This window comes from Macrosteles quadrilineatus, unplaced genomic scaffold, assembly GCF_028750875.1.
Source record: "Macrosteles quadrilineatus isolate MER2022 unplaced genomic scaffold, UCM_ALF_1.0 Scaffold_1__1_contigs__length_201487025, whole genome shotgun sequence".
NCBI classification, from domain to species: domain Eukaryota; kingdom Metazoa; phylum Arthropoda; class Insecta; order Hemiptera; family Cicadellidae; genus Macrosteles; species Macrosteles quadrilineatus.
Genome location: NW_026542594.1, coordinates 194206029 through 194222224, shown reverse-complemented (window position 1 = coordinate 194222224; position 16196 = coordinate 194206029). Strand labels below are relative to the sequence as shown.

Sequence of the window (16196 nt, the reverse complement as noted above, 5' to 3'; positions counted from 1 at the left end):
ATCTAATGGTATGTAACTATATTTACTTTCATAATATCGTTCAAGTTTTCTTTAAAACCTTTTCTAAAAATATTTTTCTCGTTATCGTGCTTCTTACTATTGTTTGCTATAGTTTACAGTAATTACTACCTGAATCTGTAAATGGTATGTCTAGTTATAACCATTGTAAAATTGAGTAAAATGTATACTACCTAAGGGAGTATGTTTTATCTATGATACTACGCAGGTTTATCAAAGTACTGATATATTGATCAGCAAAGAAAAAGAAAAAGATACCAGTACCGGGGTACCATGTGTTCAAAGTTCAGATACTGCATGCTAGACTAAGGTTAATAATCAGATGACAGTTACAAAAAATAATTATCAATCAATCTTGATCAAGAGCTCTAGAGGCCACTTGAAACTGCTAGGCAATAGAAAGCTGTTTTGTCCAGTCCAGCCCTATTCCATCAGTATAGTATAGAACATTTTCAGAAGCTATACTATTATTATAAAAATCAGGTTTTTTAAATATCTGCAAATTATCATTGACATTCAATAACTTTTGTGAGCTCTAACGTTTTTTTCTGTTGTAAACACACTGCTTTTGTTGAAAAACTGTTGACAAAACTTGCGTTCTATGGATTATTCTAATCTTTAAAACTAACTTTTAAATGTAGGCATACTATAAACTCCTGTGTTTACAGGGCTTTTGTTGAATAAGCAAACAAAAAATATTGTATAAAGTTGCCATGGTGTAAAAAAGGAAACACACTTCCTTTCATATAAAAACAGACTTCAAAAGTTTATTTGTATAACATAACATATTCAGCATAACTATTCTTCTCTTCGGAGTCACTTATTTATAAGTTTTAATTTACTCCTACACGTCAGGTAATGTGCACAAACTTCTGTTTCAAAAGGCTATCTGGTTAAATACAAAATATTAAAGATACTATTCAAAGAGTACACTATAGCTAAGGTGAATTATTTTAATGTTTGAAGAAGTGAGTAGCAATAAATGGATAAATTGTTTATTTATACATCTTTGATTATCAAGCAGCAATCTCAATTTTAAACAGGTTTTCGAAAAAGGTGTTTTATTGCTTTCCTCGGCGTTGAGTGATTTTGCAGCTGTATTTTTGAAGGCATGCCGTGGTTGAGTTCAATAAAGAGTTCACTGTCATTGGTCCCAGTTGTTCAGTAATCGTATTTTCCACAACACAGGCTATGGGTAGAAAGTTGTTCACTAAGACAACACAGCAGTCCATCCCACGATGAGTGTGATCAGGACGGGGATCCTCAAGGCTCTCACTCCGGGCCCAGAGTTACAGGCGTCCCCATCGTCACAGCTTTGTAAACATCCGCGGACGTACCTGCGCAGTACAATCTTAATACAATAAAATATATACTGTATATAGGGCTAAACAGTATGACTAGACCAGTCGGTAGTCAAACCCCTTTATAATGTTCAACCCCTTCATATTCTGTTTCAGCTTACAGAGAAAATAAAATTCACTGGGGCCGCTACTAGTTCTCACAACAATAAATGTTAAATTTATTACGATACATCTGAGTTTTTTTAGTTTACATCATGGGCCAATCTTGGCGTGTAAGTTTATTTATTTGTTGTTTGGTATAAAACCTTAATCAACATTAGTTAAACTTAAATGTTTTTAATATCCACTCAGCCTAGAAGCTATAAACTCTTGACCAAGAATCTCTATATTTTGTACTATATAATACTTGCCTGTCATTAAAGTAAAAGCCACCGCAGTGAGACATGCGGATGATCTCTGTGTCAGTAGTGAGAGTGCCGCTGTCTAGAGCACATCCTCTCACCATGATGTGATCACCAGTGTCGTCTGTCATGAACACAACACTTAGTCAAGTCACAACACTCACAACTCCAGAAACATTGGTAACAATGCCAGAAACAGTGATATCAATGTCACAGGGTAAATTGGTTTTAGAATAGGTAGCCTACAATAAAATCTAAAACATGATGAATCTGTAATAAATTGCCCTTATCGAGAGTACTATATTCTCGATATCAAAAGATCAGCTGATCTTAGAAAACTATATTGTTCATTGGTTCATCATTGCCTCAGCTTTGCCTAAATTGGCACATGTACCCTACCAATTGTTGACAATTTTGAAGTTAACCAACCAAGAGAAAAGTAATGTATACAACTGTAAAACAACACAAATGTTCAATCAGTTTGCATAAACCCTGGTGTTTATTGCAAATAGTATTTTGCACACTAGTTTACCATAAGTCCCGGTGAGTTTGATGCACGCGGTGGCCGGGAACAGTCCGTTGCGTCCCTTACGGCCGCCCATGCACGGCGACTCCAGGATGTCGCGGGTGTAGTTGTTGTGGAAGGGGTCGTCACACGCGGGGTTGCCGTGGTTCAGCGACACGCATTTGAAACAGTCTATTGCCGCACTCACTGGAAACACAAGTACAATGTGTAAATCTTGAAAAAGGTACGTGCGTATTGAGATGAAAGTATTTACGCACCTAAGGCCGCGGCGAGACAAAAGTGGCAACGTCGCACTCCCGGCCCACCGAAAGAGCTGACGCACTTCATTCATTATGGAGCGTCTGCACAATGTTACTGTTGTTATTTTTTTTTCTTGGCAACAAGCTGGCCGGTGCGATGTTGCCACACATATAACGCCGTGGCCTTGTATAAGGCTATGATTTACAAGGACATAAACTGCTTACTCTCCCTTTGATAACTTCGCTAATGATTTTTACAGCGAAATTGTTCCTTTACAAATTATCATTGCTATTCAAACTTAAAACTTGTATTGCGTTGGTAGAGCAATATTTGATACACCGCATGTAACTTTCTCCAATATACCAAACATGCGAATTACAGTACCGGTATATAAATCGAATGATTTTTAACAACATTAACAGCTGTTTATTTGCATATCCAAACAAGATGGAAGCAATTTCGGGAACAAAAATACAAACTTAAAAAGCACAAAATAACGAAAAATGCGGTTGATCACGTGTCAAATGTGTCATTTCGACATTTCCCCTCATTTTCCAAAACCAAAATTAGATAGAAACTTCAGTAAATAGTAAAATAGTCACTTTCATTGATGGTCACTTTAGGCTCTAGTGAAGAAATGTCATCCCTCATCTTCATTGATGAATATTAAGGTTTATTTACTTGATCTTATTATAAATTTCAAGACACAAGTTCACACCACGAGGCAAGAGAAGGGTGTCTGGTCTCAACTAGTGTTTATTATTGATGTCGGACGATGGAATTGGTGATGAGTTCGAGACTCGCATTAGTTAGAACTCATGTGATTCATTAATACGTCACTGACATTAGGTCTCATCTCACCTGCCTCAAAACTCGTTAGTATCTGCAACCGATGGGAAATAACACATGGAGTAGTAAATAGTTAATTGATGCCTCCTACTTAATCAAAATACATAAAAATACATAACATGTGGAGGTGTTTTCTTTGTGACATGTTTTCTTATTTAAAACAGAGTATGTTTTATCTATGGTATAGATTTGCATTGCGTTAAATTTATAGTTTCAACGTTTTACGTACAGAACTTTAAATGCATGTAACAGGACTCGTTTTTTAATAACACCAATGTAGGCTTATTTTTATAATAAATAAGATGATCGCTTTTTAAAGATTTTTTTATTAAGTTATTGTTTAGGTCTTAACATTAAAAACATTACTTTAGTCTCATAGGCGGGAGTGAGCTGGTCTAGTGGTTTGCTACTTCGGTCCTTGAGGTCCCGGGTTCAAATCTCGCCAAATCACCAAAGGGTTTTATCTAAGTGACAATGCCGCAGCCCCTGGGTCTAGCCTGAAGTAATGTGAAAAACAATTTCGGGCTCATGCCAAGCGTCTTAAGACAGAAAATAAAATAAAAAGTCCCATAAACGTATTGAAAACAGCCGTTTTGCTGCATTACGGCAAAAATTAAGTTTGTGTAACAGTGAAATAAATTTAATGAGTATAATGATTAATTATACGACAGACACGAACGTAGAGCCCAATTAGAGTCGTGGATGTCACTACTAGGGAGGAGGGCCCTCGTCAGAAGAGGCGCCTTGGGGCGACTCCCAACCGGACAACTACTGGCTTGGTGCGGTAGTGATGTTTTCAACATTATTACAATACTACTTTCGGACGAAAAGGTAGAGAAAATCCCGTTCAAACCTCTATTTAAAAGTAACACAACTACTTATAAAATTGTAGAAGAGTGGTCTTCTTGTGAGGACCGTGTCGAAATCGACCAATCACAATTCTTCACCGACGTTTCGATAATCGGTCTTGATGTAGAGGGTCATCCTCAGAGTCACTTTATTTTCGCTTTATAAATCAAGAGTACACAAAGATTGTTTTTATTCTACGAGCTATAAGAAACTAATGTTAAATCAAATCAAAATATCTTACATTTCACAAATAATTTACATCTTGCATCATTTTATAATTCTGAACAAAAATATTTGCAGGTAGTTGAGTTGAAAATAATTTATAAGTCTTATATTAAAAGCTTTAAATTCAATTAAACTTCATCTCCCAAGAGGACATTTAATCTTGTGCGTAAAAGTCATTATATTTTTGAAGATTTTTTAAAATTTAAAGATGAAACAGAGATGAAACATTAAAAATTTACGCTGGAAGATACACAATTACTTAAGCTAGTTATTTAAACATTTTGAATAATGTCTATGTGTAAAAGAGCGATGGTCTTGGGAATCTCAAAACCACATGCTTTCAACGTTTGCACAATGTCAACCGTCAGAACTTCATCAAACTTGAACTCAACATAGACACCTATATATTCTGAATTAAATTGTATATTTCAGGACTTAAACTGGCCAATGCCACTGCTTATTGACAAGTTTCACCTACGTACCTAAACGGAAGGCCACTAAGATTACAAACACTGTGTAGATGAGAGTGGAGGTGAGGTCGGCCATACCTGTAAAAGAAAACCAACTTCAACAAACAGCTGATTACCGGTACTTAACATAACAGCTGACATTATTTAACGCTCTAATGATAAATTACACAACACAAAAATCACATCATAGCTATTATAATGTGTTAAACAATGGTTTAACTTAAAAGACAACTATAGTTCGGCCGCGTAGAAAGCGACCTCCTCCAGCATTGGTTTAGCATTAGCGCGCAGGTCGTTTTCTAAGCGGCCAAACTATAGTCGTTACTCGCACAGCTACCTAATGACATTTAAAGAAAACTAAAACCACCCCTGTCACAGAGAACCTGCAGACTAAGCGAATTTCCCTTTGCCTGATTGGATTTTCACTACAATATCAAAACAATTTAAGATTAACTCCCTATTTAAATAAATAACAGGATTAATGAGTACTTAGGTTTGCTACAGGGAAAATAATAAAGTGCGTTTTTATTAAAATATTAATAGCTTAGTGTGAAAATCAACAAATTTGCCAAATTTAATACAACTAAATCCATAGCAAACTATAACAGTTTTTTTGTTCTCTATCAGAATAACATGGGGATGTCAAATGTGCAGTTTGTTTAGCATTTTCTCTGTAGCATCTTCAATTCTACAATGATGTAATATTCATGCAATGTGGAAAGGGGTTTTTTTATTCCGCCTATTTGATTGGGGTTTCAAATTTTGACCTTTAAAAAATGGAAATACCCAATAAAAAAATGTATATTGAAGCATTTGTAGAGTTTAAGGTTATGGAGAACATTCTATAAAATTGTACATTTAAAATCCTTATGTTATTGCTATAAAGAAAAAATAAATCTGTTGTAGTTTGCTTGCTTATGAATATGTATTTTAGTATAGGAAATTGATTAAATTAGGCAAGTTTATTTATTTCATCCAATACTATTGACACTAGACCACTGTTTTCCTTCCCTGCAGCACCAAATCTAAGCACTCGTTAAATCTAAGCTTATTTAAATAGGGAATAAAAATGACTTTTTTACATGGAAACATTTTAGTAGAATTTCAATCAGACACATGGAAATTCGTTTAGTCTGCAGGTTTGTTGCGACAGGAGTATTTTTTTCTCAGAATTATCTCACTTTTAGTGGCTGTCTAGACCGCGGCTGTATCAACTATCGTCAGATATTAGTAAAAAGCTGACCAAAGGCTGCGGACGGCGGACGCCAATATCGAGCTATTTACGGGCTGAGCAGCGCAGGCTGTAAACAATTACCAAGGCAAATTTCACGAGGTTAAAATGTTTGAAGAATCTCAAAAAAAAAGATGGTTTGGTTTTTGTACTGGTGAAATATTGGTAAGAAAAAAGAGCAAAGTTTTTTCTAGATATTACCATTGTGAATATTCATAATCATAATTATGAGACACAATTCATTTGCAATAAATTGATTGACTTTTAATCTAGACGTATAAAGATAAAAAAACGTATCCAGTTACACTTTATAGACTTTATAAAAACACGGCAAACATGTGTACAAGATGTGAAAGAGGAGTCGATTTAAATCATCGTTAAACCCACATACAATTTACAATTGTTTATTATCGGTTGTAAGCATAATTTTAAGGAAATGTTAGTTTGATGTTTTAACCATGCTGTAGCATTATCATAGCAGCATCTTGAACAACATTATTATCAGTCTAATAAACTGTTTCAGAAGAACACATACTTACTTCCGTTAGCTTGTCAACAACCATTATCATGGGTAAGCGGTGGGAGTAAAACTATTATATTTTATGGGGAGAATCACCAAAGTTGCAATAACTTTTTAGCCGTAGTTTTTACAACAATAGGAGTTGTATCTTTTTTTAGTTACAAGAACTATTAGCTAAGGAGGGGGGGGGGTTAAAATAATATTTTTCAGTTATTGTATGGTGGTTTATGGTAAAGTAAACATTACAAATCAAAATTTCAAAAAAAATTAAAAATAGCATGGCGAAAACTATGTACTGTATTACCAACATACGAAAATTCATAAAAATATGACCACAGGTGTGGTCTGCAGATCTGAACACACCCACACACAGACATCACGTTGATTTGACCCAAAACTTGATAAACCCACCCATAACTCGCGAAAATTTTAACGATTACAATACTTTCTCCATTATGTGTAGGGGGAGAAAGTAGAATAGTTGTACACTGCCACAACAATCAACAAAAGACAAGGAGTTTAAACATTGAAGGGGCGGAAGCAACAATGGTACACTAACACACATTCGGTTCACTATATGGGCTACACTGCAAGTTTGATGAGACCTGTGCCATTGGCTGTCCCTACAATATTGACATCTGTATGTTATAAGAAATCTCAGAATTCGCCACCTCGACTCGGACTTTGCACTTTGCACTCGAGTTGCACATTATATTTTCCCTACAGTTACCATAAAACAAATAAATTGGTAAAGAAACGTGCCTTCACGTTGCAAATCTGGAGTGAGGCAAAGTAATTAGAGTGAGACAATGTTAACATTGTCTCACTGATTAGCGAATTGGCCACTTTGCTTTCTCAAATCAGTGAGAGAACATGTACATTGTTAGGTAACTGTAGGGAAAAACATATCAGCACCAATATCATTAAATAGTCCTACTGATGCATAGTTTTTGACTATTTTAGTTCTTGGAGGTTTTTGTGTTGCAGTGAGAACGTAATGGTGTAAATATTCTCATAATATTATTTTTTTATTGTGTGAATATTTTATTTGTGATCAAAATAAGTGTATGTTAAAAAAGAGTTAAGACTTGAAACCTGCGTCACTTTGTGACTTAAAAATCTGTGATAGATTTGATACATATATGATAAGGGCGAAAAAGATTATTTCTCATCATATCCCTATTATTTTCATTTCGTGCGCAATCTCTTCGAGGTATCTTAGAAAAAATACAAATTCTAATAAAACATAATATGAAACACTAAATCCAACGTAAGTCACTTTCTTTTTACATTTTAAACACATAACATTACAGATTATTACTTGAATTCCATAAAACATCAATAAAAACAAAACACAAAATCCTGCCACAACACAAAATCTAACGTAAGTCATTTTCTTCTTTACATTTTATACAAATAAGATTACAGAATGTTACTTGGATTCACTGAAACATCACCAACTACAGGTAACCCCATTTTCGTATGGATGTAAACAAAATTGTATCTTGGCCATATTTTTTGATGTAAACAAATGTAAGTTTGAAAAAGATTATTTAGAATTCAGCACACACATAGACTAAACAACACAAGGGAGTTTAGTTTAGTAGGGGGGGGGGGATGTTATCTATGGCACAAAGTATGAAATTTCAAAGCCTATAGGACGAAGGGCTTTCACGGAATATCACCCAAACCCGCAAAATACACATCTGGATATAAGCTTTAAATTGATGGCCTACAAAAATAAATATAGTAGATTTGCTGCACACAAAAATCCAACAAATTATTAATATCTAGATTGACATTAGGCCTACATGAAACACTATCACCATCTAGTAAAAACTGCTTTTAACACAGTATTAAATAAGTAGTTGCGATTGGACACACCATTCATAATTTTACCCACTACCAATGTTTTCTATGTACGTTTTTAATGTAAACTTTAAGCTCAGGCGTGTTTTTACAGAACACAACTATATGTGTATGGGTTCAAAATGCTTCTTCTTTTCGCCGCATTAAAACCACATTAGTCTTTATCTAAACAGGTATCGGATCTTTGGGCGAATGTTTACCTCTTTTTAACGTTGCCGTAAGTTTTACATTGGTTTGCTCATCCTCCGGTATCAGTATTACCACATACATTTAACACGAGATTTAATTATACAATACAGATTTTGAACGGTAAAATTATTGTATGTAATTTCGTTGCTGTTACTTAATCAACTTCAAAACGGCGGCTGTTTAAAAGTGAATGTCAAATTCCATAAAAACAGGCTAGCTGCTGGCTATTAAGTTAGGTAAAAATTCATAGTTATAAGAACTAAATCAAACGTCACCTTGTTTACTGAAATAAAATCATGAATAACCAAGTAGTAACAATTAATGAAATAATTAATGTAATTCCCATAGTACCGAAATACATACTTAAAACATTGTTTTACAGCATATGAGATGCTGCCCGTCGTTAATCAGCTGTTTTCTGTCCTCTTTAAACATCAATCAGCTGTTTATTATTATGAAACACATTGTTGATCGTAGAAAAACTATAAAACTATAATAATAAGGCAACCAATTATTACTGTATCACAAAACTAGCCACTATTTCGTTTAAAATGAGATAACCAGATTCTGTTTTCGCCAAATGTACCTTTGAAACGATGTTTAGTTTTTGTTTTTTTTTTCTTTTAGATTTTTGTGATTTAACACTCATGCGAACCACAAATTGTATGCAAAACGTTCCGTGCTCGAATCCTAATCAGAACCTTGGCGATAGATTAGATTATCCATAATATATAAACGTGATTTGGTTAGAAATGTGTTAACTTCGTAGCTTTAGCTTGCTTCGTCGTTTAAACTCTTGATAATTTGGACACCTAACACATTCCTTGTACTAATAAATAACCTCACAAATTGAAATACAGATGTATTTTAAGTTAAGTGATAGGCGTGCATGTTTACACCCAAGAAATATGTTTACAAAGTAAAAGGTTATTTAGGGTAATCAATCATTTGTGAGTTTCTGTGCCATGCTTCATCAGTGTAAAAGTATTCAGTTGATAGGACCACGCCCTCACAGCCTGTTATGGTAAAGACATAAGACCTCTACTGAACAACATAATCTTCTAGTTGACACGTTTTCGTTCATCATTACACTCAAATTTGCATTGATGTCGAATTTAAACTTGAAAGCTAATAATTGTTAAAGCTAACGAAAGAAAATATGTAGAGGGCCATATCACATGTTGTCCATCATTAGGAAAATTTATACACACATTGAGTGATAAAACAACAAGTAAAAAAAAAACTGACTTTTAATATTTACTTATTACTTATCTAATGAGTAAACGATAAATCAAATTCTAGAAGTAAACGATTTCAACTTCGTCCAGTAGTTTATAGATTATATACAAACACACGGTTGAATTTAACCTATCAAGGGATTTTCCAATAGGAAACCTGGAAAGTGAACCTAAGCCTCGTCCACTTCATATCAACCCGGATACTTGTTATCGCCAAGTAATGAAGTTGCCGGTTCGATCCTGCGAAGAGGCTAGACTTTTTAATATTTTGACAATGGCTCCAGCTGCCTTTTTTTGATTACTAGATTTTTATCGAAATGGTCCTGGCTAAATAAAATCAGTTATTTAATTCATTCCACACTCGCCCGTTGTCTTGTACACATACCAGAAAATACACAAACTTGTCGGCATCGTTAAAATCTAACATGACTGGTGTCGGAGTCTGCTTGTTGATTACCTAAGACATTCACGCAGATTATTGGCTGTATGCTGAAAAGGCTGTAATATTCTAATGCTTAACACGACCGGGTGTTGGGTAGAGAAGGTCGTACACAACACGCGACATCGACCTGTTCTGCCTCGACCTCGCGATCGATATCTCGATCCGTCGGACCGGGCCAGGCAGTGAGAGATTCACATAGAAACTCATGGATGTGGGATAGCTTCACATAGAAATTCATTGTAGTGAGTGCTTCACATTCACATAGAAATAAATGGTAGTGAGAGCTTCACATCGAAACTCTTGTTAGTGAGAGCTTCACACATATATACTCTTGGTGGTGCAGAGCTTCACATAGAAACCCGTAGTAGTGAGAGCTTCACATATAAACTCTTGGTAAAGGGAGCTTCACATAGAAACTAAGGATAGTGATAGTGAGAGCTTTACATATAAACGCATGGTAGTGAGAGTGTCGCATAGAAACTCGTGGTGGCGAGAGTTACACAAAGAAATTCATTGTAGTGAGCGCGTCACATAGAAACTCGTAAGCTTCGTATAGAAACTCATGGTAGGAAGAGCTTCACACAGACACCTTTGGTACCCAAATGTAAAAAAAAGTCATTGTAAAGTGCAATCTATGCTCAGTTATTCTAATCCAACGCATGTTAAGCAGTTCTAATTTATAACAACCACACACACAAAACCAAAACACAAAACCACCGAATGTATACTAAACAGTGTATATCTAGGCCTACATTGTAATTTCCATTCTTATTGTTTCCATGAAAAGATATCAATAACATTATTTTCTTAACTTAGACACTTAAAAACCCGAAAGCAAAGCCTGGGTTGGTACAGCTACGGTTGGATTTTTTTTATAATCGTTGACATAGATTTAGAATAAAATAATAAATGATAAAGTTTTAGATTAAATAATCCTACCACAGAGTTGTAAAATATATTTAATTTATTTGAATGAGCTGTCTGAAATTTTGAAATAATCATTTGACAGCTTTTCTTATTTACATTGAAATTTCAAAGCAAAGATAAACATAATGAATTTTCTCACTCTGCCATGGAGACCAATCAATATTTACTTTTTAAAATCTCACCTTAACACTTTGGACATCCACTGGGCGAAGCCCTAGGAGAACTCAAGGAAGTGAATAAGCGTATGACGTTCCTAGATATATGGACCATCTTTGTGGTTAATTTTGGCTATATTGGCTTAATATTTAGTCGTGACAGCCACCCAGACAGACATACAGGCACCCCCTCAATATTATAATAGTCTAGATAGATAGATATAACTATGCTAACTAATTTAAAACCAAAATATTATTTCCAGAATTACCTGTAACCTTTTAAAAACAATGAAAGAAAAAGAGAAATAACTTTTTTATAACGTGATTCTACTGAACAATAAAGAAGTTCTTGACTCCTATATGCCTAGAGGGCCGTCCACAAACGATTTTATGAACATTTTTAATCATTCCTTTTTATTGGCCAGAGCAAAACATGAATCATCGTCAAACCAAAGGTGAAAATCATATAAATAAAAATTGAATTTAAATCCACCTCTGTATATGGTGCATAGTTAGTGTATGCATAATAACAATTAATTATGCAACTTTTACGCCAGAAAAAGCATTATTTACAATGTCAATTTATTGAAAAAAATATAATAAATTAACCAATCTTGGTTCTTCTGCAATTTATATTGTGACATCGACCAGTTTTTATAAACTAGAACAGCAGAAAAACTAAACTAGCACAATTGTATTTTGCAGTAGCCTAAAGTAATTTAATCAAATCAGGTATATTTGTATGACCTTTCGGTTTTTTGCGGCGACCTACTTTTGACGGGACGACATTCAACACAAGATTTTATATATTTCTTTTTTTTTAAACGACTTTGGTGTCTTTATACAATAAAACTTTTATGAGTTGTACTTTAATAATCAGTCCTGTTTTCATTACCTGCATTTCATTTGTATTGTAGCTATTGTAAAACTATTTTTACAACAATTAGTAAATATTAGTTTCATGACAGTTCAGTATTAATTAACATGCATTCTCTCTTTAGTGCATAAAATTGGAGTACCGAAAGTATGTAATTAACTGTTAATACTGACTGGCAAACCCGTGCGAAATTAAAAGTAAGGCCATGCCGTAAATAAAGATATACCTATAAAAACTAAAGAATGCCATGCCGTACTTACTTTTGACTTTTTCTTGTTTAGACTTATTTAAAGTGAATAATCTGTTTTCATCTACGGAGTTATTTATCGTAGAAATCGCAGAGATTGTCACCATCGATGAAGTAAAAACAAAACACTCCGATTTATTTGAGAAATAAAATATTAATTTGTTTTGATTAATTTAACTCACATGTTTCAGCTAATCGAGTTGTCATGTTTAAATTACTTGCAGAATGATAATATAGATAGTTTTTACGAAAAACTACTGAACAATTAGTGATTTGTTTATTTTCTCCGGGTAAGTAAAAAAAGCTTTAAAATGACACCTCATTTATGAAAATTGGCGAAAAAATAAGGAGGTTATGGTCTACCGAGAAAAACGTACTTTAGAAATTAATTACAATATATATATAAATATATAGATTGGGTTAATTGACTGTTATTAATACAACTCATGATACAGATTGTTAAATATTACATAACAAACAATATTTTTTATTCAAAGGTAAACTGGATACATTTTCAAGAATAGTAAAATAAGAATTATCTTCGTAGCTTTCAAGATATTTAAGCATAGAACTACACAATCTAGTCTACACAAACGTTTAATTTTATATTGTCAGTGCCAAAATAATATTTGGATACTTTATGTAGCACTATGTATTGAGCAAACTAAGCCAACCCAAATTTGACATATTCAAACGAACACACAATTCTTTCTTATTTGTTCCAAACAAGTAAAGTTGCTCGGCGGCGCAACTGTTTGGTTTATGTTGGCATGGCGACGCTATCTGTTCTATAAATAACCTATCGATCATTTCCACTGTTGGCAACACTTACCGACGCTATAGGCTAGACCATGGTCGGGAAGGCACTCTGGTTTTGGTCCTCTACAACCCGCCGTGCAGCTGCTACAAAGGTAGACCACGGTAGACTGAGTGTGGAGTTGAGCCGTGCCATGCGCTTCACGGCCTCCGCACTCCGCAGTCGACCCCACTTGTGTAACAATTCCCTACTTTTTCCCCAAAGTTTGATGTTTCAATTCCCTTCCCACAGTGTTATCGTAGAATAATTGTGTTTTCAAAAGTACAAGTAGACTTTATTCTATTATAAAATATAAACTTTAATGTTGATTGGATGTTTTATTTTGTTTATGTGTTTAGTGTATCGATGTTCATCCTTTTATATATTGTATTTTCGTGATTTGTAGTTTACTCTTTGTTGACAAAAAACAATTTGTTTGGTTCGAAACTAAACCAATACGCTTTCTTTGATAGTTGAGTTTAATTGACTGTCATGGCTAGAAAACATCGCAAATTGCACTAACCGTGCATTACAATTCAGCTTAAAATGCGCAGCTACCCAAGTATCTAAATATGAGTTTTCTTCTTAAAATGATTTAGTGATTGCCTTCTGTTAAACAAAGCAATTATAAGGGCTTACTTAAAGCAATAACAAAATTGGAAATTTGTCATACAAATCAATGAACACAATTTGCCATGAAATGCATTATTTGTTGTTTTATACAGTGTGAGTTTCTACTGACCGTGTTAACTTCGCCAGTGGGTACTACTCACTAAAAGGAACAAAAAAGTTCCTATAAACCCATGTCCGATTTTCGACCGTTTGGCTGTTTTGGGGGATTTTGTGTTTTTCTTATTTTATTAGACTTTGCTCCACAATTTATGTAATAAAAACTTAACCAATTACTTTAGAGAGTTTGTAGTTAAAATCATTGGAAAGAACATTAAATTTGCTATAAATCAAAGGTTTCATTCAACAATTATACCATTACATAGTCCACGTTATAACCAAAATAAAGTAAAAATGTCATTAAATTAATTAATTACGATAATTTTCATCGGCCTCCTTTGATACATAAACCTGCATTTATGCAATGTTGAAATGCATAAAAAACTTGGCATTTTAATAATCTTTCAAATGATATGCTATTCAATACTATTATTAATATAAACCAGTGAGAAATTACTAATAAATTACAATAAAACACGGTTTACAGATTTTGTTTTTGCAGTTTTACTGTTAATAATAATTACTGTATACTCCATGATGTATTTTATTGAAATATCTGATAAAATTTGTACATTATTTTAACTTTTAAATATTTATTAAAATTATCTGAATTAATAAAATGTATAAACTTAAGGTTTTTCACATTTTCAAAGATGTAGTGTGTTTGATTCTTAAATGCTGTGTAATTAGTTTTACCTTGTGCTTGATTAAGTCAGCTTTTATTGATTTGTCATCTATAGCTAGATAACTCAGCTGCTTGAACATACCTTGTTGAGTAATTTGCTGTTTTAACTTTATATTTCCAAGTCAATTAAGAGTTTTTCAACATTTATTAAAATATGGAGCCTTTTACCAATCAAGATTATGCCAACATGATGAATACAGTAATTATTATTAACAGTAAAACTGTGCAAAAACAAAATCTGTAAACCGTGTTTTATTGTAGTTTATTAGTAATTTCTCACTGGTTTATATCAATAATAGTATTGAATAGCATATCATTTGAAAGATTATTAAAATGCCAAGTTTTTTATGCATTTCAACATTGCATAAATGCAGGTTTATGTATCAAAGGAGGCCGATGAAAATTATCGTAATTAATTAATTTAATGACATTTTTACTTTATTTTGGTTATAACGTGGACTATGTAATGGTATAATAATTGTTGAATGAAACCTTTGATTTATAGCAAATTTAATGTTCTTTCCAATGATTTTAACTATAACTCTCTAAAGTAATTGGTTAAGTTTTTATTACATAAATTGTGGAGCAAAGTCTAATAAAATAAGAAAAACACAAAATCCCCCAAAACAGCCAAAAGGTCGAAAATCGGACATGGGTTTATAGGAACTTTTTTGATCCTTTTAGTGAGTAGAACCCACTGGCGAAGTTAACACGGTCAGTAGAAACTCACCCTGTATAGATCTAGTTTTGACACATATACATATACAATTACACATATACAATTTTAAAAAATAGATTGCCAAAATATTTTGAAGGGGACTTTAGCTTTGTAGCCGAAGGTAGCTTGAGGAGTTCACGCACTGCATCTTTCACGTTACGCATACCTCATCATAGGAGTACAGCATATGATAGGGCCTTTGTTGTAACTGCCTGCCGTCTTTGGAACAACTTACCTTTATCCATCAAAATGCTTGATAGTCGTCCTCGGTTCGTGGCGGCACTGAAAAAAATGTACTTTGAGCGTATGGCCTCGGCTGGTGCGTCCTAGGACTGTTTTGGCACTTGCGTAATTGCTGACTGAGTGTGTGAGACTTTTTTTGTTGTTGTTAGGCATTTTGTTTTCGTTTTATCAAAAAAGTATTGTTTTTGTGTAAATAATGTGTTAAATTGTATTTTCTATTTTCTATTTATAATTATGTATGCAGGTTAAGTGTAAGAAAGGGCCATGTGGCCCTAACTTTGCCTGTTGAAATAAAGGATTTTCATTTCATTCATTTCATTTCATTTCATACATTGTTATTTTTGGAATTCAAAAGTATCGGAAAACGTTCGTAGAAGACTTGCAATGTTTCCAAACAGGGATGATCTTATAGAAGCCACATCAAATGAATAAAGTTGTAAATTAACTATAT

General features: G+C 33.7%; 1 protein-coding gene across 1 annotated transcript; it reads right to left on the bottom strand.

Annotated features, from left to right (window-relative positions):
• Nucleotides 1–835: 835 nt before the first annotated feature.
• Nucleotides 836–13490, bottom strand: LOC128993179 (uncharacterized). Its single transcript, XM_054416943.1, has 5 exons — nt 13407–13490; nt 4892–4957; nt 2253–2432; nt 1730–1844; nt 836–1355 (listed from the first exon to the last, which is right to left on the bottom strand). The coding sequence occupies exons 2-5, from the start codon at nt 4953–4955 to the stop codon at nt 1229–1231; spliced, it is 486 nt and encodes a 161-aa protein (XP_054272918.1). The 5' UTR covers nt 4956–4957; nt 13407–13490; the 3' UTR covers nt 836–1228.
• Between the last annotated feature and the right edge of the window lie 2706 nt (nt 13491–16196).

Excerpts from the sequence above, each read along its gene's own strand:
- LOC128993179 (XM_054416943.1), bottom strand. The coding sequence starts at position 4,955 with ATGGCCGACCTCACCTCCACTCTCATCTACACAGTGTTTGTAATCTTA. Across the intron at positions 2,433-4,891 it reads CTTAGTGGCCTTCCGTTTAG|TGAGTGCGGCAATAGACTGT; the intron begins GTACGTAGGTGA and ends TTGTGTTTCCAG. Across the intron at positions 1,845-2,252 it reads CAAACTCACCGGGACTTATG|ACGACACTGGTGATCACATC; the intron begins GTAAACTAGTGT and ends TGTTCATGACAG.